General features: G+C 42.5%; 1 protein-coding gene across 1 annotated transcript in view; it reads left to right on the top strand.

Moving 5' to 3' along the window:
- Positions 1 to 23,532, top strand: part of CDC25B (cell division cycle 25B) — a 31,725-nt gene extending 8,193 nt beyond the window's left edge. The window contains exons 4-16 of the mRNA XM_082243466.1: positions 10,350 to 10,391; positions 12,366 to 12,402; positions 12,651 to 12,761; positions 14,487 to 14,591; positions 14,840 to 14,980; positions 16,639 to 16,704; positions 16,915 to 17,100; positions 17,695 to 17,793; positions 18,330 to 18,392; positions 20,294 to 20,392; positions 21,180 to 21,313; positions 21,399 to 21,510; positions 23,005 to 23,532. Of these exons, the coding sequence (XP_082099592.1) occupies positions 10,350 to 10,391; positions 12,366 to 12,402; positions 12,651 to 12,761; positions 14,487 to 14,591; positions 14,840 to 14,980; positions 16,639 to 16,704; positions 16,915 to 17,100; positions 17,695 to 17,793; positions 18,330 to 18,392; positions 20,294 to 20,392; positions 21,180 to 21,313; positions 21,399 to 21,510; positions 23,005 to 23,145 (1,336 nt within the window). The 3' untranslated portion in view covers positions 23,146 to 23,532. The remainder of the gene's footprint in view (positions 1 to 10,349; positions 10,392 to 12,365; positions 12,403 to 12,650; positions 12,762 to 14,486; positions 14,592 to 14,839; positions 14,981 to 16,638; positions 16,705 to 16,914; positions 17,101 to 17,694; positions 17,794 to 18,329; positions 18,393 to 20,293; positions 20,393 to 21,179; positions 21,314 to 21,398; positions 21,511 to 23,004) is intronic.
- Positions 23,533 to 23,749: the final 217 nt, after the last annotated feature.

The following is a 23,749-nucleotide window of genomic DNA, read 5'->3' as shown; positions in this document are numbered from 1 at the left end:
CATGCCCCACTGTACACCTTCTTGCCCCCCCAGCATGGATGGTGTAAACTGTGTCTGAGAAGAGGCCGGTTCCATGCCCCACTGGAGACTCTCCTCCCCCCCCCCAGCATGGATGGTGTATACTGTGTCTGAGAAGAGGCCGGTTCCATGCCCCACTGGACACCCTCCTGCCCCCCAGCATGGATGGTGTAAACTTTGTCTGAGAAGAGGCCGGTTCCATGCCCCACTGGACACCCTCCTGCCCCCCAGCATGGATGGTGTAAACTGTGTCTGAGAAGAGGCCGGTTCTATGCCCTACTGGACCCTCCTGCCCCCCAGCATGGATGGTGTAAACTGTGTCTGAGCAGAGGCCGGTTCCATGCCCCACTGGACACCCTCCACCCCCCCCAGCATTGATGGGGTAAACTGTGTCTGAGCAGAGGCCGGTTCCATGCCCCACTGGACACCCTCCTGCCCCCCAGCATGGATGGTGTACACTGTGTCTGAGCAGAGGCCGGTTCCATGCCCCACTGGAGACTCCCCTCTGCCCCAGCATGGATGGTGTACACTGTGTCTGAGAAGAGGACGGTTCTATGCCCCACTGGACACTTTCCTCCGCCCCAGCATGGATGGTGTACACTGTGTCTGAGAAGAGGACGGTTCTATGCCCCACTGGACACTTTCCTCCGCCCCAGCATGGATGGTGTACACTGTGTCTGTCTGAGAAGAGGATGGTTCTATCCCCCACTGGACACTTTCATCCCCCCCAGCATGGATGGTGTACACTGTGTCTGAGCAGAGGCAGGTTCTATGCCCCACTAGAGACCCTCCTGCCCCCCAGCATGGATGGTGTAAACTGTGTCTGAGAAGAGGCTGGTTCCATGCCCCACTGGACACTCTCCTCCCCCAGGTAGCCTCGTCTGAGCTGTCCCAGCTCCCCCCAGCTGCTTCCTGCTGGCCAGGTCGGGAACCCGGATTTGGCCATTGAGTAGAGAGTACTTGGAGCGGAGCTTCAGCCTGGAATGGGGGTCAGGAGGAGTTGGGGAAGAGGGAGAGTGGAACGGGGGGGGGGCTGAGTCGCTGCACCATGGGCCTCTGGTTTGTACATGAAAACTAGCTTTTTATATCATCTGCCCGCATCCTCCACCATTTTGTACACTGCTTTCCCCAAACTTAAGTCAGGGAGGCGCACACTTGTAACATCAGTGCATACCTCCCGTAATGCATTGCACCAGCAAGTGTGGCCCCTCTGAGAAATGTATTGCCAATGTGAGGACGCCGCACGCCCTATAATTGTCCTTTGCACCCGCTGCTCACGTTGGGTTTCACTTTCTTCTATCAGTTTGGTTGTAATTTTCTTATCTGGCTGTGATAAGGTGATAAGAGTCACATGGACTTTGTGGTCGGAATAATCGCTGTCACGCACGCGTCCCTGCAGGAATGTGAAGAGGGACATCTGCTGTGGAGAGCTCTGCACCTCCCATGGATGCAGAACAGCTTGCGGGCCCCTGAGTGCTCCCAGTGGGCCCTAGGTGGAAGGATGTCTTTGTCTCTGCTAAGCTCACCTTTCTTCTACGTGCCTCATTGCCTGTATAGGGAGGCAGGAGGTAACCTGAGTCGTAGGCGTTGAGGCTCTTCCAGTTTCACTTTTAGTCATCCAGGGGCTGAGCTTTGTTCAGGGGCCCTGCAGAATGCCATTGTAAATTCCTCAGCTGGTGGGAAGGGCCGGAACTCAGCTGCTTGACTTTGCTCCAGTAATAGGTTACCTATAACATGGAGCAATGGTGGGCAGCTGCTGAGGAACTACATGTCCCAGTTGGAGATGCATGCTGGCATTTGTAGTCCTCCATGCAGCAGAGGAAGTGGTGAAGGGTGGATCAGCAGAGCGCACGGTTGCCAGCTGGGGGAGCGCGGTGCGTCATCGGCAGGAAATCCTCTGAGATGAAAACAGCTGAGAAGTTGGTTAACAGTCTGCCGTCTGCATGCAATTTCCCCCAAAAAATGATGCAGCAGATTCGGGTCCTTCTTGGTGGGTGACATTGGTGCGTCAGTCCACCCGGATGCGGCTTTCCACTTATAGGCGGAGTCTGGATCTGCGGCTGGCTTTATTCTCACCCACCTTTAAACAAAATATAAACAGGTTAAACTTAAAAGTTCTATATTTTTAAGTTGGTTGGCTAACTGTATAATTAATATACTAATAATAAAAATAATAATTTTAATATTTTTAAAAAATAATCTATAAAAGTTCTATATTTTTAAGTTGGTTGGCTAACTGTATAAATAATATACTAATAATAAAAATAATAATTTTAATATTTTTAAAAAATAATATATAAAAGTTCCATATTTTTAAGTTGGTTGGCTAACTGTATAATTAATATACTAATAATAAAAAATAATTTTAATATTTTTAAAAAATAATATATAAAAGATCTATATTGTTAAGTTGGTTGGCTAACTGTATAAAAAATATATTAATAATAATTTTAATATTTTTTAAAAATAAAATATAAAAGTTCTATATTTTTAAGTTGGTTGGCTAACTGTATAAATAATATACTAATAATAAAAAAATAATTATAATATTTTAAAAAATAATATTATAATAAAAACTTCCGTATTATTATTATATTATTATTATTATTATTATTATTGTTAACAATAACTGTTTGTTTTTTTTTTTGTTTTTTGTTTTTTTAATCTTTTAAACATTTTATTAATGTTGTACTGAAGCATACTAAAAAAGACATAAGATCACAAGTCCAGGAATAAAACAATATATTTTCTTATACAGTATAGTAACAGAACAGTAGTGACTGAATAGACAGGGTTGAAGCTTTTAACGTAAGGCAGATAAAATCGTATGTTTAGAGTTCCGATCAAGGGGGGGATTTATGTAGGGTGCTAGAGAAGCTGACGTCTGAGCCCCCTAAAAGTCCAGGCACCCCCGGAGGGGATCTTGCTGTGGATAATAACTGGTTTTATTATATATATTTATATATATATATATATATATATATTTTTTTTTTTAATATTGCAATTATTATTAATAATAATAACAATAATAATTGCAATTTTTTTAAACATAATTTAATAAAAACTATTATTATTTTATTTTATGAAAAAAACAAAAAAAAAAACAAAATAAAAACTTGCACCAAAAATCTCACCCGTTAACCTTGTTGTAATAGCAGAGGTGGAATAGAGTCATTCCTGCCTCTCGCAGGGTGGTGGTGGTGACAGGTGTGCGATGTTTGGAGAGGAAGCAGATATGGCAGATGACAATCTGTGTTTGTCGTTTTCCTTTCTTCTAACAACTGCAAGACAAAACCGCAGAGATTCTGAGCTGCAAACGCCACCCCCTACCCCCTCCTTTGCCCACTTCCACTTTGTCCCCTCTAATTAGGGCCAATCCAGCCCAGGGCCCCGGCATTGCTGGCACCTGTCAGCACTTTTCATGAACTGCCTCATACAGACTTGGCACAAAGGATGGGGTAGGAGCAGGTGGGTGGGGGGTAGGGGAAGGGGGTGTCATGCTTGCCCCTTGCTGACAAAACAATGGGCAGCTGTTCGGATTCCTTCACCTTTCACCTCTGGCGTGTGCGCGGCTGGGCGGCAACCACCAACCCGGCTTATTACCTGCGGAGAAGTCTTGTAAAATGTAGAAAAAAAAAAGCCTCTTGGCCCCGTTCAGAGATTCACAACTTTTTTTTTTTTTTTAATACACAATTTTATTTATTTATTTTAAATGTATTCATATTTTTTTTTTTTTTTTACACAATTTCCTTTCCTTTATTTTTTTTATATATTCCTTCTTTTTTTTTCTTTTTTTTTGCACAATTTTATTTTCTATCTATCTATCTATCTATCTATCTATCTATCTATCTATCTATCTATCTATCTATCTATCTATCTATCTATCTATCTATATCTATATATATCTATATATATATATATATATATATATATAAATATACATATATTATTCCTATTCTTTTTTTTTTTAATTTTTTTTTTGTATTTATAAACAATTTCCTTAGCTTTTGTTTTTTTATATATCTTTTTTGCATAATTTTCTTTTTCTTTTAGATATATATATATATATATATATACTGATGTGGATGTGTAATGTATATGTAAAGCGCTGCGTAAATTGACAGCGCTATATAAGTACCTGAAATAATAATAATATACACACACACACAATATATACACAATTTCCTTTCCTTTTTTTTTTTTTTTTATATATATTCCTTGTTTTGTTTTTTTGTCTTTTTGCAAAAAAAGAATAGGAATATATATATATATATAATTTATTCCTATTCTTTTTTCTTCTTTTTTTTTTTTTAATACTTTTTAACCTTTTTTTTATGCACAATTTAATTTCCTTTTTTTCCATATATCCCCCCCCCTTTTTTTTTTTACCTATTCTTCTTTTTTTTTTTATTTATGCACAATTTCATTTCCTTTTTTTCCATATAATCCCCCCCCCCTTTTTTTTTTTTACCTATTCTTCTTTTTTTTTTTTTCCTTTTATTTATTTTTTTTTGTATACTTTTTAAACCTTTTTTATTAAATTTTTTTTTTTTTTTAGATCTTATAACCCTTTTTTTGGGGGGGGGGGTTGTTTTTTAGCGTTACACGGATAAAAAGTCAGGCTCATTTCCTCGCACACACTTTTAAACTCTTGTAAAAACCCCGTATACCTGGTTTTGCACGCCCTGCCTTTCATCTCTGCAGGGGACCTGTTTGCGGTTAAGCCCACCTTAAGCGCTTCAGATGGAGAGGGAATTCGGCGTAAGCCTCAGTCTCTGTCATTACAGGCTGGAAATGTTTTATACAACCGTGAATTCACACGTGACATCAGCAGTCTGCCTCTAGCAAGAGTGTCAGGGCCTGCAGCAGTTCACCAGTTATATAGACGTCACCCTTTTACTTCTTAAAGGCACAGTCACTACCTGCCTGGAGTCTGCATGTTCTCCCTGTGACTGCGTGGGTTTCCTCCAGGTACTCCAATTTCCTCCTACACTCCAAAGACGTGCTGGGAGGTTAATGGTTTTTGGCCAAATATTGGCCCTACTATGTGTATCTATGAATGTGAGTTAGGGACCGTAGATTGTAAGCTCCTTGAGAGCAGGGACTGATATGATTGTATAATAGGTATGTAAAGCCCTGCATAAAATTGACAGCGCTATGTACCTGTAATAAATAAATAAATAGCCCACCTCAATAGACTCCAAGCCCATCTCCAAACATGAAAAAAAAAAAAAAAAAGTGGAGCGTGCATCTCTAGTCCCTAGTCACCCTGAAGTCTTAGAAAGTTTTGATTGCAAACTTGCACTCCCCATGCTTCAACGTAGCCACGGCCTCACAGATGCACCCTGGGAAGGCTTCCTCACCAGTTCCTTCCAGGGTGATCCCAATTCCAAAATGTGTTGAGTTCTTGCTGGGGGGGGGGGGTCTTCCTCACCAGTTCCTTCAAGGATGATCTCAATCCCAAAGTGTGTTGAGTTCTTGCAGGGGGGGCTTCCTCACCAGTTCCTTCCAGAATGATTCCAATTCCAAAATGTGTTAGGTCTTGCTGGGGGGGGTCTTCCTCCCCAGTTCCTTCAAGGGTGATCTCAATTCCAAAGTGTGTTGAGTTCCTCCTGGGTGGGGGGGGGGGGGGCTTCCTCACCAGTACCTTCCAGGATGATTCCAATTCCAAAATGTGTTGAGTTCTTGCTGGGGGGCTGCTTCCTCACCAGTTCCTTCAAGGATGATCTCCATTCCAAAATGTGTTTAGTTCTTGTTGGGAGGGGGGGCTTCCTCACCAGTTCCTTCCAGGGTGATCTCAATTCCAAAATGTGTTGAGTTCTTGCTGGGGGGGGGCTTCCTCACCAGTTCCTTCCTCACCAGTTCCTTCAGGGATGATCCCAATTCCAAAATGTGTTGAGTTCCTCCTGGGTGGGGGGGGGGGGCTTCCTCACCAGTTCCTTCAAGGATGATCTAAATTCCAAAGTGTGTTGAGTTCTTGCTGGGTGGGGGGGCTTCCTCACCAGTTCCTTTCTCACTGATTCCTTCAGGGATGATCCCAATTCCAAAATGTGTTGAGTTCCTCCTGGGTGGGGGGGCTTCCTCACCAGTTCCTTCAAGGATGATCTCAATTCCAAAATGTGTTGAGTTCTTGCTGGGTGGGGGCTTCCTCACCAGTACCTTCCAGGATGATTCCAATTCCAAAATTTGTGAGTTCTTGCTGGGGGGGGCTCCCTCACTAGTTCCTTCAAGGCCCTCACTAGTTCCTTCAAGGATGATCTTGATTCCAAAGTGTGTTGAGTTTCTTGCTGGGGGAGCTTCCTCACCATTTCCTTCTAGAATTATTCCAATTCCAAAATGTGTTAAGTTCTTGCTGGGGGGGGGGGGGCTTCCTCACTAGTTCCTTCAAGGATGATCTCAATTGCAAAATGTGTTGAGTTCTTGCTGGGTGGGGGGGCTTCCTCACCAGTTCCTTCAAGCATGATCTCAATTCCAAAATGTGTTGAGTCCTTGCCGGGGGGTTTTAGTAAATAGTTTGCATTAATTCAATATGAGAGCAGGTCCGCTTTAACAAAATGCCCCCACAATAATAAAAAGGCATTTCAATTTGCATTGAAGCCTGCAGAGCATTGCGACTGCTGTCAGTGCGATTTGACCTGGCGGGCTTACAGTGTACGTAATATGTTAGTTTTGGGGCGGGGGGGGGGGGGTCAGCTAGGTTTACACTGAAGCTGTAGAAAACGTAACCCCCGAAAGCTTTAGAAGTGATTTGTATTTCCTTAACCGCCGCCGGTCAGAGTGTCCATTATTGGGCGCAGGGACCCTCTATATGGAATGTAAGGGGACAATGGAGGAAGGACAGACATGGGGCAGTTAATGGTTACACAAAAAAAAGATGGAAGTGAATTGCGTTCAGTTTGGACACCCAGAGTGCGAGACACTTCAAGAGCTTGCGCTGCGGGGTCCGGGGGAGGAGGAGGGGCGGGGGGGGACATTTGTGTTCCTAAAGACAGAATTATTATTATCCCAATAAAAGCAGTGCACATCAGGACACCCCAGCAGAGAGGCTGTATGCCTGAATAGATGAGGGGGGGGGGGAGGTGTGTTTGAGCTGGGGGGGGTGCATTTGAATACCCCGGGACACAAAGGCTGTAATCTCCCGGTGAAATGCTGGAGTTAATTGGAGCTGTGCATGCCTCCCATCTGCCGGCTCTCTGCTGTCTAGGAGGGCCGGGGTCCGGAGTGCGCGTGCTTCTATCAATGGCCTGAATAGGCCCTTTATGCGTGCTGCCACACTTGTCTCGGCTGATTCAGGATGACAGCTGTTGGGGGCCCCTGCATCAGACATATGGCCAGGGCCCTCAGCTAACAAAAGGTCCCATTTGCATACAGGTGGAGTGAATGGAGCTGCTGGTTGTGTTCAGACCCTGAGACGGGACAAAGAGTCTTTGTTCCGGGATTTTCTCTAATGTTTAATCCTTTTCTTCTTTTTTTTTTCTTCTCCTTATCTAGCTGTCATGTGACATTAAATATTAAATCCCTCTTGGGTATCCCTTGTATGTCACCTGCTGGAAGGTGGACCAAAATGTTATCACCTGTAACATTCCAAGATACCCCCCCCCAACTCAGAATTCGCCTTTGTGTCTGATCTCGTCCTGTCATTTTAAACACTTCTGGACCGGAAGGATTTTCCCCCTTAATGACCAGGCCATTTTTTGCGATTCGGCACTGCGTTATTTAATGGTCGTGTGACGCTGTGCCCAAATAAAATTGATGTCCTTTCCCACAAATAGAGCTTTTTTTTGGTGGTATTTGATCACCTGTGCGATTTTTTTTTTTTTTTTTTTGTGAGCTTCAGACTTATAACCTTAGTTCCAATATCACTTTCCATTTGGCATTGCCTTTGGCAGGTTAATGCTCTGCTTTACATCATGGCTGCAGTTCATTTCTTGGATGTCCTCCATCCACCATGTTCTTCTTTTCTTCTCAATTTTTACTTTGCTCTCTCTCTATCACAATTTTGCATAGTCCCCCTCCAGCTAAATTTCTTACAATATGGCCAAAAATTGTCTTTTTGGCCAATCTTCCTTCCAGCAGATGTGGTTTGCATGTCTGACATTTAGTATGGGGAATAGCAGAGTCAGATAACCCACCGCACCCAAGTGGGTCATTGTCCATCAAACACGTTCCTCCTCTCCTTTTCTTTACCTTGCTCTCTTCCACAATCTTGTATAATTCCCCTCCAGTTGAGTTTCTTACAGTATGGCCAACAAAATGTCCTTTTTCTACAATATTCCTTCCAACAGATGTGGTTTGCATGTCTGACCTGTAGTGAGGGTGAATAGCAGAGTCAAGTGGGTCATTGTCCATCAAATATCTTCTTCTCCCATTCTTTACCGTGCTCTCTTTCACAATCTTGTATAGTCCCCCTCCAGCTAAGTTTCTTACAATATGGCCAAAAATTGTCTTTTTCGCCTATATTCCTTCCAACAGATGTGGTTTGCATGTCTGAAGTTTTGTATGGGGAATCGCAGAGTCAGATAACCCACCGCACCCAAGTGGGTCATTGTCCATCAAACATGTTCCTCTTCTCCCTTTCTTTACCTTGCTCTCTTCCACAATCTTGTATAATTCCCCTCCAGTTGAGTTTTTTACAATATGGCCAAAAAAAAATGTCCTTTTTCTACAATATTCTTTCCAATAGATGTGGTTTGCATGTCTAACGTTTAGTATGGGGAAGAGCAAAGTCAGATAACCCCCCGCAGCCAATTGGGTCATTGTCCTTTCACATAGCCTTTTTCTCCAATATTCCTTCCAACAGATGTGGTTTGCATGTCTGACGTTTAGTATGGGGAAGAGCAAAGTCAGATACAGACAGTGCAGCCAATTGGGTCATTGTCCTTCCACATAGCCTTTTTTTCCAATATTCCTTCAAACAGATGCAGTTTGCATGTCTGACGCGTAGTGAGGGTGTATAGCAGAGTCAAGTGGGTCATTGTCCATCAAATATCTTCTTCTCCCATTCTTTACCATGCTCTCTTCCACAATCTTGCATATTTCCCCTCCAGCTGAGTCTCTTGTGATATGGTCAACAAAAATTGCCTATTCCTTCTAACAGATGTGGTTTTGCATGTTGGTCATTTAGTATGGTGAATAGCAGAGTCTGATAACCCACCACAACCAGTTGGGTCACTGTCCATGCACCATGTCGTTCTTCTCCTGTTCTTTAGCTTGTTCTTTTCCACAATCTTGTATAATTCCCCTCCAGTTGAGTTTCTTACAGTATGGCCAAAAAATTGTCCTTTTTCTACAATATTCTTTCCAACAGATGTTGTTTGCATGTCTAACGTTTAGTATGGGAAAGAACAAAGTCAGATAACCCCCCGCAGCCAATTGGGTCATTGTCCTTCCACATAGCCTTTTTCTCCAATATTCCTTCCAACAGATGTGGTTTGCATGTCTGACGTGTAGTGAGGGTGAATAGCAGTGTCAAGTGGGTAATTGTCCATCAAATATCTTCTTCTTCCATTCTTTACCCTGCTCTCTTTCACAATCTTGTATAGTTCCCCTCCAGCTGAGTTTCTTGTGATATGGTCAAAAATATTACCTATTCCTTCTAACAGATGTGGTTTTGCATGTCTGACATATGGGGAAAAGCAGAGTCAGATAACCCACCGCAGCCAAATGGGTCATTTTCCATCAAACATGTTCCTCCTCTCCTTTTCTTTACTTTGCTCTCTTCCACAATCTTGTATAATTCCCCTCCAGTTGAGCTTCTTACAGTATGGCCAAAAAAATGTCCTTTTTCTACAATATTCCTTCCAACAGATGTGGTTTGCATGGCTAACGTTTAGTATGGAAAAGAGCAAAGTCTCTTGTGATATGGTCAAAAATATTACCTATTCCTTCTAACAGATGTGGTTTTGCGTGTTGGTCATTTAGTAGGGTGAATAGCAGAGTCTGATAACCCACCACAACCAGTTGGGTCACTGTCCATGCACCATGTCGTTCTTCTCACGTTCTTTAGCTTGTTCTTTTCCACAATCTTGCATAGTTCTCTCCAGCTAGGTTTGTTATATATGTCGAAAAAAATCAGCCTTTTCTCTTCATTATTCCTTCAAACAGACATGGTTTTGCGAGTCTGATAACCCGCCATAACCATTTGGGTCGTTGTTGACTGATCAGACTCAGATTGGTTACTAAGTTTACATTGTTGCTCTTCTCTCGTGTTCCTCTTTCATGTGTGCGGCCAGATTATCCTTTGTTTCCTATTTGCAGAGTATAAAAACACATAGAGGAAGTGTTGTTGTTCCAGCTGCAGTGTCTAATGCTCTCTCGTTCCTTCCTTGCAGCTTCGAGAAGACTATTTTTGAAAGCAGGATCCCAAACAATGAGTAAGTACGGCACGCGGACTGACACACTTCATTTAGGCCTTGAGGAAGGGTTTATTTTTGGACTGAATGGGGTGTTGAAAAACATGTAGAAAACTTTCAGTTCTCAGTCAAGCTAATGGTATAGAATCAAACTTTTATTTAGACACTTTTCTTTTGTGCTTTGATCCATGTGAGGAAGCCATGAGAAGGAAGGGTGGTCAGATTTAACCCCCATGTGATATCCTTGATATCATGTAGTACAGTCAGGGCCATCTTTACTACAGGGCAAAAGGGGCAGCTGCCCCGGCGCCCAGTCATTGTTGTGGGGCCCAAAGCAGCTGCCACTTGAGCCTGCACTTCCTGCAAACAGTTGATAAGTGCATCAGGGAGGGCCCAAGAAAATGTTTGCCCCGAGTCCAATCAATATTAAAGACGGCCCTGAGTACAGTAAAGTCCTCTTAGAAAGTCTTCACATGTTTCATTGCATCACATATGCCAAAGGATTGTTCCTAATGTCAGGGCAGTGGGCAGAGCCATGCAAATCATTCTATTTTGCCCCAAAACATCCAGAACCGCTGGGGTATAATGGAAATATAGCCTAATATTATACAGTCATTTATTCCAGTCGGCATACAGCTTAGTCAGTTACCATCATCAGTGCCATGTATGGAAACAGTGGCTTCTATGGAGTAGGACTTGGAACCCAATGAGTCAGAAGAACTCTACAAGTTTTGGTGAGGAAGACCAAAGGAATCAAAAATCCTTCCAACAATAGCCCTGATTCAGTTGGAGGGCTTTTTGATTCCTCAGTGCCATGTATGGAAACAGTGGCTTCAATGGAGTAGGACTTGGAACCCAATAAGTCAGAAGAACTCTACAGGTTTTTGTGAGGAAGACCAAAGGAATCAAAAAGCCTTCCAACAATAGCCCTGATTCAGTTGGAGGGCTTTTTTATTCCTCAGTGCCATGTATGGAAACAGTGGCTTCTATGGAGTAGGACTTGGAACCCAATGAGTCAGAAGAACTATACAGGTTTTTGTGAGGAAGACCAAAGGAATCAAAAAGCCTTCCAACAATAGCCCTGATTCAGTTGGAGGGCTTTTTCATTCTTTTAGTACCATTGGGTAGATTTATTGTCCTCATCGGTGACCATTGTCACCAGGACAAAATGTGAGGGCATATCCAATATTTGAAAGCTGATCCAAGAATAGGGGTGTAGGGGATATCTATCAATGGGAGCCACTGCCAAAGGAGGGATATCCTCTCATTTCGGAGAGATTTGACAACCTGTTGTGTCTCCAGGGCAGGAAGTGAGATGGGACATCTTCTCAATATGGATACAACAGCAAAAAAAAAAGTTAAAACCACTTTTTTACCCAACTACAGCCCTAGAGCAGGGTTTCTTGACCAGGGTTCTTACAGAGGTTGCTAGGGGTTCATTGAGCAATGACTAATTTCTGCCGCTTAGATAAGTTCCCACTGACACCGTTGATCTTTTTAGCTCTCTGTAAGGGGGTATTTCTTCTCGATGACCACAAGTGTTAGGAGTATTCTTCCCACTGAATGAAACACTAATGTATCATGAGTTGTAGATCTAGTATTTTTTAGTATGGGGTTCACTGAGTCCAGAAAGTTATTTCAAGGGTTCCCCTGTTGTGGTTTTGACAAAGCACGTTTTCTGTGTGAAACGCGTCAACCTATCTGTTCCTCCCCTGCCTGTAGCTCACCTTGTGCTTACATGATGTCTCAATAAAGCCGATTTGTATAGTGTGGGTGTGCAGCCATCCGACTTTTTCGTCTACAAGGGTTCATCTGTGTTGAAGAGGTTGAGAAAGGCTGATCTAGAGAGTACTAAGGGGGTTGTCTTCATAAAACTCCAGTTTGACTTGATACTTTAATAATGGAAGCCTTGTGATGAATGCACAAATAGTACTTGGTAACTGTTCACAAAACGACACATTGTATTTATCTTCTTCTTTCTCATTCCTTTTGCAGCTTCAAACTGCCTCTGAGAAGAAGACAGTCACTGCCGGTGAGTATATTGATTACTTATCATGTTACCCTGTGGAGGATGGGTTAATGAGAAGCCATATGCTGGACCTCTGCTATCAGATACCTTCTCAGATAGGACTGTAATCTGGAAACCTCTGCTGGCAGAGCTCACCATAAAAGAGACACCATTTGGGCCTAGCGGGGTCAGAGATAATTTTGTTGATTGCTCCCTTCCTGTCCTCTCTGATCTCAGTCCTGACGGCTCTGCTTGTTCTTGTGTTTTTATAGGTAACACTTCTTGGGGGCAGCCCAGCCCTGAGAAGACTTTCCAGCACCTCAGACTTGGATGTCACCAGTCCTCTGAAAAGCAGCCCTTCCGAACCAGACAACAAGGAGAATGTAAGTTATACTGACGGGGAATGCAGATACAGTAATGACCCAACATGCTCTTATACAGAGAACTCTTACTGAGCTCACTGTAGCAGGGGGGCAAGCCCAAGAGCAATATATGCAGTTCTGAGACTCAACTCTGCTTCAGTGATGCCCTCCACCCTGCCCTCTGCAGCAGCAAAAGAACAAGCCCAGGAGCCAACGGGTTCATTTCCAGGGCACAACGCTGTCCCAAGCATGTCCTCCACCGGGCCCTCCTTAGCAGCAGAAGAACAAGCCCAGGAGCCAATGGGTTCATTTCTGGGGCACAACTCTGTCCCAGCATGTCCTCCACCGGGCCCTCTTTAGCAGCAGTAGGACAAGCCCAGGAGCCAATGGGTTCATTTCTGATACACAACCCTGTCCCAGTCATGTCCTCCACAGGCCCTCTTTAGCAGCAGTAGGACAAGCCCAAGAGCCAAGGGGTTCATTTCTGGGGCACAACGTTGTCCCAGTCATGTCCTCCACCAGGCCCTCTTTAGCATCTGGAGGACAAGCCCAGGAGCCAAGGGGTTCATTTCTGGGGCACAACATTGTCCCAGTCATGTCCTCCACCGGGCCCTTTTTAGCAGCAGGAGGACAAGCCCAGGAGCCAAGGGGTTAATTTCTGGGGAACAACGTTGTCCCAGTCATGTCCTCCACAGGGCCCTATTTAGCAGCAGGAGGACAAGCCCAGGAGCCAAGGGGTTAATTTCTGGTATACAACGCTGTCCCAGTCATGTCCTCCACCAGGCCCTCTTCGGCAGCAGGGGGACAAGCCCAAGAGCCAAGGGGTTCATTTCTGGGGCACAACGTTGTCCCAGTCATGTCCTCCACAGTGCCTCTTTAGCAGCAGGAGGAAAAGCCCAGGAACCAATGGGTTCATTTCTGGGGCACAACGTTGTCCCAGTCATGTCATCGACAGGCCCTCTTTAGCAGCAGGAGGACAAGCCCAGGAACCAATGGGTTCATTTCTGGTACACAACGCTGTCCCAGTCATGTCCTCCACAGGCCCTCTGCTTCAGCAGGATGACAAGCCCAGGGCATAAACAACAACAATTGACTGGGTTTTTTTTGGCTCAGGGGGCCAATAGGTTTGGTTCTGGGACTTGGCCTTGACCCCTTGCTGAGCCCACTGCAACCTCGGAGACTGCGTGACATCACCAAGCTTGTAACTTTTTTGCAGGGGCAGCTACTGAGAGATCAGTTCCTATTGTTGTAGGCACCCCCCCAGAATTACATCTCCCAGGAGCCCTTTCCTTGCACACAGTGTGTGATCTGGCTCTTGGGAGATGAGGCAGGGGCATTTTGCAGGAAAAAAATGTATGGACAGAGATGGGCAGGAATAGGTGGAGTTCTGGAGTCCGGCAGCCAAGGCTGACCATGCTGGTTGGGATTTCAGTGTAGTACAGGCACCATGTTGCCAGCCCTAAGTTAGGAGTGCACCAGATTTCTGGCAGAGTAACGGATACATGGAGAAATGTATTTGCAGAGATGTTCTTATGTTTTTTGGGGTTTTTTTTGTCCTGACCTACACTTTAAGTACCCCAAACTCATACCAACCAATAAGAATCCTCCTTGTACCGGTCTGACTCCACCTATTGATTGCTGTGGGTTACTGCACTTGGCAACAAGAAATGTCTATTGTAAAAGAGAATTATTTCCAATTAATGATCACTTTTTAATTTATTTATTTTTTTCTCTGGACTTTTATAGGAAGTTTTCCTTTTCAAACGGCCATTTATGTGCCCAGTTTCTCGCTTCCCACGCCGCAGCGATGACGCTCTCAAGCCCCGCCCATGTTCTGCTCCAACCCTTATGGTAAGTGGTCTTTGTGTCCCTTTCCTGTGTTGCAGGTTGTAGAGTCTTGCAGTGCTGGTAAAGTCAAATTTTAAAATCTGGCATTCTCCAAATGTTCACTGCAGGTGAATACATCCTGGTCCATGTGTTACGTGGCAGTGATTGCTTCACCGCCCGAGGATATTTGGTGAAAGTCACATTCACTGCTTTATAGATGGACCTCCTAATGTTGAGATGATTTACATTGTGTTTTTTTTCCCTGTCTTTAGTTTTCACCAGAAAGGAATGAGTTTCAGGTAGATGATGAGAGCCCCATCCGCTTGCGCAAATCCTCCCTAACCTTCTCTGTGCATGAGGATGAAGATGATGATGGGTTCATGGACATTATCGATGATGATGATGATGTGAAGGTATTAAACTTTTATTTTTTTTGCACCAGCTAATGGGAGTCAGTGGTCACACTTTATCATACATTTGCCCACTGCTTTACATCAGTACTTGATAGACGTTGCAATGCCTAGAAAACTGGTGGTTAAAAGTGGTGGCAAGCACCGATTCCAAGGAATGTCATTCGATCAAAGTTTTCGCTCTATTCTACGTAATGCCCCCAAACGCTATTGGCAATGTTTTTTTATATTTTATTATTTATTATTATTAATTTAAGGTATGAATATATTATATATTACATTTCTTTATATTGGAATTTATTATTATTTTATATTATAATTATTTTATAATTATAATATATTTTATTATATTATATATATATATTACAATGAGGAAAATATACTGCGCTAATTATATAAAAAAAACCTTCAAGCAGCAACTTACATGTGAGATAGACACCTACAAAGCAACAATAATAAAAAGCGCAACTTTATTTTTTATCATATAAATTACAATTTTTTTCTATTAGAATTTATTATTTTTTTATAATATAATATATTTTATTATTTAAACATGTTTTATATTAGACTATATTATAATAATAATAATAAATTCTAATATAAAACATTGTAATATATAATATATGAAAATAAGAATATTAAATAAATTATGCATTTATATATAAAACATTGCAATAAAATATTAATAATATATTACAATGTTTTATAATAGATTTTATTATTTAATAATAAATTCTAATATAAATCATTCTAATATATAATAAAATATATTATATTATATTATAAAATATAATAATATAAAACAAATAATACATTTATATATAAAACATTGTAATAATAATATATTACAATGTTTTATATTAGATTTTATTTTTTAATAATAAATTCTAATATAAATCATTCTAAAATATAATATAATATAATAAAATATTTTATATTATAAAACAATAATAATAATATAAAATAAATAATACATTTACATATAAAACATTGTAATATAATAATATTAATAATAATATTTTATTATATAAAACATTGTAATATAATAATAATAATATATTACAATGTTTTGTATTAGATTTTATTATTTAAAAATAATAAATTCTAATATAAATTATTCTAATATATAATATAATAAAATATATCATATTATAATATATAATAAAATAATAATAAAATGTAATATAAAATAAATAATACATTTATATATAAAACATTGTAATAAAATATTATCAATAATATATTACAAAGTTTTTATATTAGATTTTATTATTTAATAATAATACATTGTAATATAAATCATTCTAAAATATAATATAATAAAATATATTCTAAAATAATAATAAAATATAATATTATAAAATAAATAATACATTTATATATAAAACATTGTAATATAATATTAATAATATATTACAATGTTTTATATTCGATTTTATTATTTAATAATAAATTCTAATATAAATCATGCTAATATATAATATAATAAAATGTATTATATTATATTATAAAATAATAATAATATAAAATAATAATACATTTTAATATAAAACAGTATAATATAATAATAATATTATTATTATTTTATATATTGCAATTTTCTTTATATTAGAATTTGTCTTCTGCCCACTTATGTTTTTTTTTTGCTTTTTCTGTTTCAGAGGGAGCCAAACCTGCCCACGGGCATGGAGAACCTGCTGACTGGTCCACTGAAGAAAGATGACTCGGTAAGTTAATGCTTTGCATGTGGATGGCAATCATTTTTAAAAATTTGCATATGTTGAAGTATGACTACCTAATGCCGGTGTTTCCCTAATGGTTGGAGCCTGATGAGCTGAGTCATTGATTTCTTTTATTAATGAATTTTGATAGATTAATCCAGAGGATGGTGTTGTCAGGGTGTATAACCTTCGTCTTCTTTTTCTTACCCATGCCAGGAATTGGTGATCAGAAGCAAATGTCGCCGCCTCTTCCGCTCGCCCTCTATGCCCAGCTCTGTGATCCGACCACTCCTGAAGCGCCTGGAGCGCCCAGCTGATGAGGATACGCCGGTGAAATCTAAGCGGCACAAGAACCTGAGCTCAGCTGGTGCCGATGATGAGAAGCTTGTTATAGAGGAACCGGTACGTGTGTCTTTGGAATTATTGTGGAAATTCTGTATGACTAGCTGGTGCCCTTGGATTTGCAATTCCTCTTTAATTGGACGTACAGAAGTTATATATATATATATATATATATATATACAGTATATATATACAGTATATATATATATATATATATATATATATATATTTTTTTTTTTTTTTTTCTGACCGGGTATCAGATTTGGCAGGCATTATCTCCCTTATTAGACATGACTCTGCTGACTGACACATTTCACCCATTAGGCGGACCTCCTATGATTTAAGCCTAGTAGGTAAAACGTGTCAGTGCTGTCACCTCCCTGCCTACTGAAAAGGGCAGATGCTGTCCAATAAGGGGACTGCAAGCAGAGAGGTGACATATGAAGCTTCACAGGTAATAGACATGTCACCTGCCTAACTGTACCATGAAGCAGAGCTTTGTGAAGCACAAAACCGGTCAAACCCCAAATGCGTGTGCCTATCGCCTTTTTGGCCCTGTTCTTTTCTATTGAAGTTTAATTTTTTTAGCTGTTTTTCGTGATCAATAGCTTTATTGGCGTTGCATTAACTTTTACTATTTTGTTTTTATTCTAGAAAATGAAACTGGGTCGGTCCAAGTCTCTGTGTCTCACAACGGTTGAACATGTCTTGGACAGTAGTAGCCAGATGGACTTGATTGGCGATTCCTCTAAGGTGAGGCAATGGGAACAGAGATCAGAAGTATGGTGGGCAAGGGGTGTGGCCTATAGGGTCCCAGAATTCCCCTGGCTTTGTAATTCTATGATCAGTAGAGTAGCTTGGATTTATAAAATGTATATAATTGAAGGGCTGTGTTGAATTGGGTAAGAATAGCACCTTTTTGTGTGCATGGAGGAGGTTCTAGAGCAGGGGGTCTTCAAACTATGGCTCTCCAGTTGTTCAGGAACTACAATTCCAATCATGCCTAGTCATGTCTGTGAATGTCAGAGTTTTACAATGCCTCATGGGATGTGTAGTTCCGCAACAGCTGAAGGGCCGTAATTTGAGTATCCCTGTTCTAGATGAACAAACCGGGTGGATTAGACACAACCAATAAGAGGCAGCATTCTTTTAAACCCTGTAGGCCAACCTTTACCACCACGTAGATCCACAATGATAGAATAATTTTAGCAGATTCTAGTTGTCCAAAGCTACGTTTGTGCATGTATTGATGATAGACTCTTTTTTTAATTTATTTTTTTATTATACAGACATACCTGTTGAAGACAGTTGAAGGCAGACACCAGGATCTGAAGTATATCACCCCAGAAATGGTGAGTTATAGTGCTGCCACATTATCCTACATTGTCATGTAACCACTGGAGAGGGTCAGGTAAACTTGGAAATGAAGCATTAAAATGCATATAGAAAGCACAGCCTCCCTGCTGAGTAGTTTATCGTTTTTTATCAAGGATCCTGGAACACATGGGCTGGTGATCCCGGAACACATGGGCTGGTGATCCCGGAACACATGGGCTGGTGATCCCGGAACACATGGGCTGGTGATCCCGGAACACATGGGCTGGTGATCCTGGAACACATGGGCTGGTGATCTTGGAACACAGGGGCTGGTGATCCTGGAACACAGGGCAGGTGATCCTGGAACACAGGGGCTGGTGATCCTGGAACACATGGACTGGTGATCCTGGAACACATGGGCTGGTGATCCTGGAACACATGGGCTGGTGATCCTGGAACACATGGGCTGGTGATCCTGGAACACATAGGCTGGTGATCCTGGAACACAGGGGCAGGTGATCCTGGAACACAGGGGCAGGTGATCTTGGAACACAGGGGCAGGTGATCCTGGAACACATGGGCTGGTGATCCTGGAACACGGGGGCTGGTGATCCTGGAACACAGGGGCAGGTGATCTTGGAACACAGAGGCTGGTGATCCTGGAACACAGGGGCAGGTGATCCTGGAAAACAGGGGCAGGTGATCTTGGAACACAGGGGCTGGTGATCCTGGAACACATGGGCTGGTGATCCTGGAACACATGGGCTGGTGATCCTGGAACACATGGGCTGGTGATCCTGGAACACATGGGCTGGTGATCCTGGAACACAGGGGCAGGTGATCCTGGAAAACAGGGGCAGGTGATCTTGGAACACAGGGGCTGGTGATCCTGGAACACATGGGCTGGAGATCCTGGAATACATGGGCTGGTGATCCTGGAACACATGGGCTGGTGATCCTGGAACACATGGGCTGGTGATCCTGGAACACATGTGCTGGTGATCCTGGAACACATGGGCTGGTGATCCTGGAACACATGGGCTGGTGATCCTGGAACACATGGGCTGGTGATCCTGGAACACATGTGCTGGTGATCCTGGAACACATGGGCAGGTGATCCTGGAACACAGGGACAGGTGATCTTGGACCACAGGGGCAGGTGATCTTGGACCACAGGGGCAGGTGATCCTGGAACACAGGGGCAGGTGATCCTGGAACACAGGGGCTGGTGATCCTGGAACACAGGGGCTGGTGATCCTGGAACACAGGGGCTGTTGATCCTGGAACACGGGGGCTGTTGATCCTGGAACACAGGGGCTGTTGATCCTGGAACACAGGGGCTGTTGATCCTGGAACACAGGGGCTGTTGATCCTGGAACACAGGGGCTGTTGATCCTGGAACACATCCGCTGTTGATCCTGGAACACATTCGCTGGTGATCCTGGAACACATCCGCTGGTGATCCTGGAACACATCCGCTGATGAGCCTGGCACACATCCGCTGGTGTTGTTGGAATACCTTCCATGTAGCCTCACACATACAGAAAACTTGGTGTTAAAAATTGCCACCACTCAAACTTTTTCACTTGCCTATGTAGTTTGCAAGTAAATGTGTCACAGCACTCCTCTTCTGTCAATTGATTGAGGAGGGAAGGAGGAGAAAGCAGAGGAGAGATTTAAACTGATGCTGCCACTGTTCTCTTGCACTTTGCTGAAATGACGCTGCATTGCAGCCACATATTTTCAGCCCTTGCTTGACCTGGGCCCCACTGCTGACCTAATGGGGCCCAGTCCAGCAGTACTGCCTGTGCACCCTGTCAGCAGCTTTAGTTGCATTGCTTGCTGGATAGTAATAGTAGTTTACTAAATGCTCCCAGGTTTGACCATGAACTGCTCTTTAACTTTTTTTTTCTTCTTTCTTTTCTTCTCTGATCAGATGGATGACGTGCTGAGTGGGAAGTACAGGGATCGCATTGAGCAATACGTCATTGTAGATTGCCGATACCCATACGAGTATGAGGGAGGACACATCAAAGTGAGTGACAGCAGGCTCTGGAAGGGGTTCCATAATGATAATATGTTGGTAGTGGAAGGTCTTGGATGGGGTTCTGTGGTTATAATGTATTGGTAGTGGCAGGTCTTGGATGGGTTCTATGGTAATGTGTTGGTAGTGGAAGTTCTTGGATGGGGTTCTATGGTAATAATGTGTTGGTAGTGGCAGGTCTTGGATGGGGTTCCATGGTATATATGTGTTGGTAGTGGCTTGCTGTGGATGGGGTTCCATGGTAATAACGTGATAGTAGTGGCTGGCCCTGGATGGGGTCCCATGGTATATACAGTATGTGTTGGTAGTGGCAGGCTCTGGATGGGTTTCCATAATAATGTTTTGGTAGTGGTGGACCCTGAATGAGGTTTGATGGTAATAAAGTGTTGATAGTGGTGGGCTCTGGATGTGGTTCTGTAGTAATATGTTGGGGGGCTCTGGATGTGGTTCTGTAGTACTATGTTGGCGAGCTCTGGATGTGGTTCTGTAGTAATATGTTGGCGAGCTCTGGATGTGGTTCTGTAGTAATGTTGATGGGCTCTGGATGTGGTTCTGTAGTAATATGTTGGGGGGCTCTGGATGTGGTTCTGTAGTAATATGTTGGGGGGCTCTGGATGGGGTTTTGTAGTAATGTTGGTCGGCTATAGATGTGGTTCTGTAATAATGTTGGTGGGCTCTGGATGTGGTTCTGTAGTAATATGTTGGTGGGCTCTATATGTGGTTCTGTAGTAATATTTTTGGTAGTGCCGGGTTTCTCATGAAATTATTTCTATTTTAGGGTGCAGTAAATCTCCCGCTGGAGCAAGACATAGAGGAATTTCTCATGAAAAGGCCAATTGTCCCGACCAGCCCAGACAAACGGGTCATCATCATCTTCCACTGTGAATTCTCCTCCGAGCGCGGGCCTCGCATGTAAGTTCTTGTTGCAGCTGTAAAAAGATTCCTTAAGACTCCTGATATAATCAAGATCTAATCCTTTTCTTGGTGTCCTTCACAGGTGCCGTTATGTTAGAAAGCAGGACAGGAACAGCAATGAGTACCCAAAACTCCATTACCCAGAATTGTACATACTGAAGGGAGGCTACAAGGAATTCTTCCCCAGCTATCAGGTCAGTGTAAAGACCGGAAGGACAGGAATACCAACCACCCCCCAACTTTATAGATAGGAAAGATCAAAAATGCTGCTCCATCTATAAAAGCCCAGAATGGTATTTTAATTAGGATCTCCCAAAGAAAAGCCAACACGTTTTGGGGTTAAGCTCTCCTTCTTCAGGGCTGAAAAGGCTCAAAAGTCTAAAATCTGAACCAAAATGGTATCAACAGAAAGGATAATCTAAAGCTGATGGTGCTTTTGGGAGCCTTGTGCTTCGCTTTAACTTGTCTGGTCCAGATTTCAGACTTTTTTGAACCTCTTCAGCCCTGAAGGAGGACTTAATCCAAAAACGTTTTGGCTTTTCTTTGGGGGATCTTAAATAAAATAACAAAGAAAAACCAACACGTTTCGGGGTTAAGTCCTCCTCCTTCAGGGCTAAAAAAGATCAAAAGTCTGAAATCTTGGCCAAAATGGTATCAACAGAAAGGATAATCTAAAGCTGATAGTGCTTTTGGGAGCCTTGTGCCTCGCTTTACCTTGTCTGGTCCAGATTTCAGACTTTTTTGAACCTCTTCAGCCCTGAAGGAGGACTTAATCCTAAAACGTTTTGGCTTTTCTTTGGGGGATCTTAAATAAAATAACAAGGAAAAACCAACACGTTTTGGGGTTAAGTCCAACTCCTTCAGGGCTGAAAAAGACCAAAAGTCTGAAATCTGGGCCAAAATGGTATCAACAGCACAGGTAATCTACTGCAGATGGCTCTTTTGGGAGCCCTGTGTATTGCTTTAGTCTGTCTGGTCCAGATTTCAGACTTTTGAACCTCTTCAGCCCTGAAGGAGGACTTAATCCCAAACATTTTTGGCTTTTCTTTGGGGGATCTTAAATAAAATAACAAAGAAAAACCAACATGTTTTGGGGTTAAGTCCTCCTCCTTCAGCGCTGAAAAAGATCATAAGTCTGAAATCTGGGCCAAAATTGTATCAACAGCACAGGTAATCTAATGCAGATGGTTCTGTTGGGAGCCCTGTGTATTGCTTTAGCTTGTCTGGTCTAGATTTCAGACTTTTGAACCTCTTCAGCCCTGAAGAACGGGGGCTTATTCAGGACCTTCAAACCCTATTGGCTTTTCCTCGAGGGATAGTTTATTCTGGTCCATGACTTTCTCTCACTTCTGGTGTCGCAGTGGAAATGGTTTCTTGTAGAGTGAGCCAAGGTTAGAACCCCTGTCAGGTTTTTAGATTTGTTTTACGACTTCTTACTGGTCCAGGTATGGCATGGGTAGAATTTCATAGAGCAGGGATTCCCAAACTACGGCCCTCCAGTTGTTCAGGAACTACAATTCCCATCATGTCTGTGAATGTCAGAGTTTTACAATGCCTCATGGGATGTTTAGTTCTGCAACAGCTGCAGGGCCGTAGTTTGGGAATCCCTGGCATAGAGATTTGGCCATGTGTGATGTCCTCTGCTGAAGGTCATTGTGTCTAACGTCTATCCTCCATCTTGCATTCAGACACATTGCGAGCCCCAGTCTTACTGCCCCATGGACCACAAGGACTTTCGAGAACACCTGAAGCTTTTCCGCAGCAAGAGCAGAACCTGGGCCGGTGACAAGAGCAAGCGTGAAATGTACAACCGCCTTAAGAACCTCTAGTGAACCAACGCCTTGGACTTCAAGACAGAGGAGGTCCATATGTCTTCACCCAGCACAACACACAGGTGTCTCCACACGTGGAGCGATCGCCGGGCTGGCCAGGAATTGGAAGATGGTCAGCAAAGGATTTCTGGTCATCAGACGTGGAGTTTACCGGGAGATGCAGATTTTTTCAAAAACTTTTCCAGGAAATTTTGTGAGGGTCTTTTTCTTACGGCAGCATTATCCTCTACACCAAAAGGGGGGGACCCTGGACAACAAGCACAGATAATCTTAGGAGGAGGCCTGGCCCTTTAAAGGAACACTTTATCAATGGGAACACCAATCTGCATTTTACTGACTCCATACTTGAAAATCGACTAGCCTCATACTTTACCCTGGAGGCTAAACCCCAAAAAAAAAAAAAAGAAAAAAAAAGAAACTTAAAGGGTTAGTCCACTTACTTGTCATGACTATTAGAAAGGTGTTTCACTCTTGCTTAAAAAATTGCCACGGCATAAGTGAGACCCCCCTTGCATGGGAACTGAGATGTGAACTCTGACAGGAATATCTTCCTCTCCATTGAAAACTGAACCGTCAGCTTTGAGTGGACTGACCCTTTAAG

The sequence above is a fragment of the Pelophylax lessonae genome (genome assembly GCF_965119305.1).
Source record: "Pelophylax lessonae genome assembly, chromosome: 1".
In the NCBI taxonomy this organism is placed as follows: domain Eukaryota; kingdom Metazoa; phylum Chordata; class Amphibia; order Anura; family Ranidae; genus Pelophylax; species Pelophylax lessonae.
This window is presented reverse-complemented; position numbering and strand designations above follow the sequence as displayed.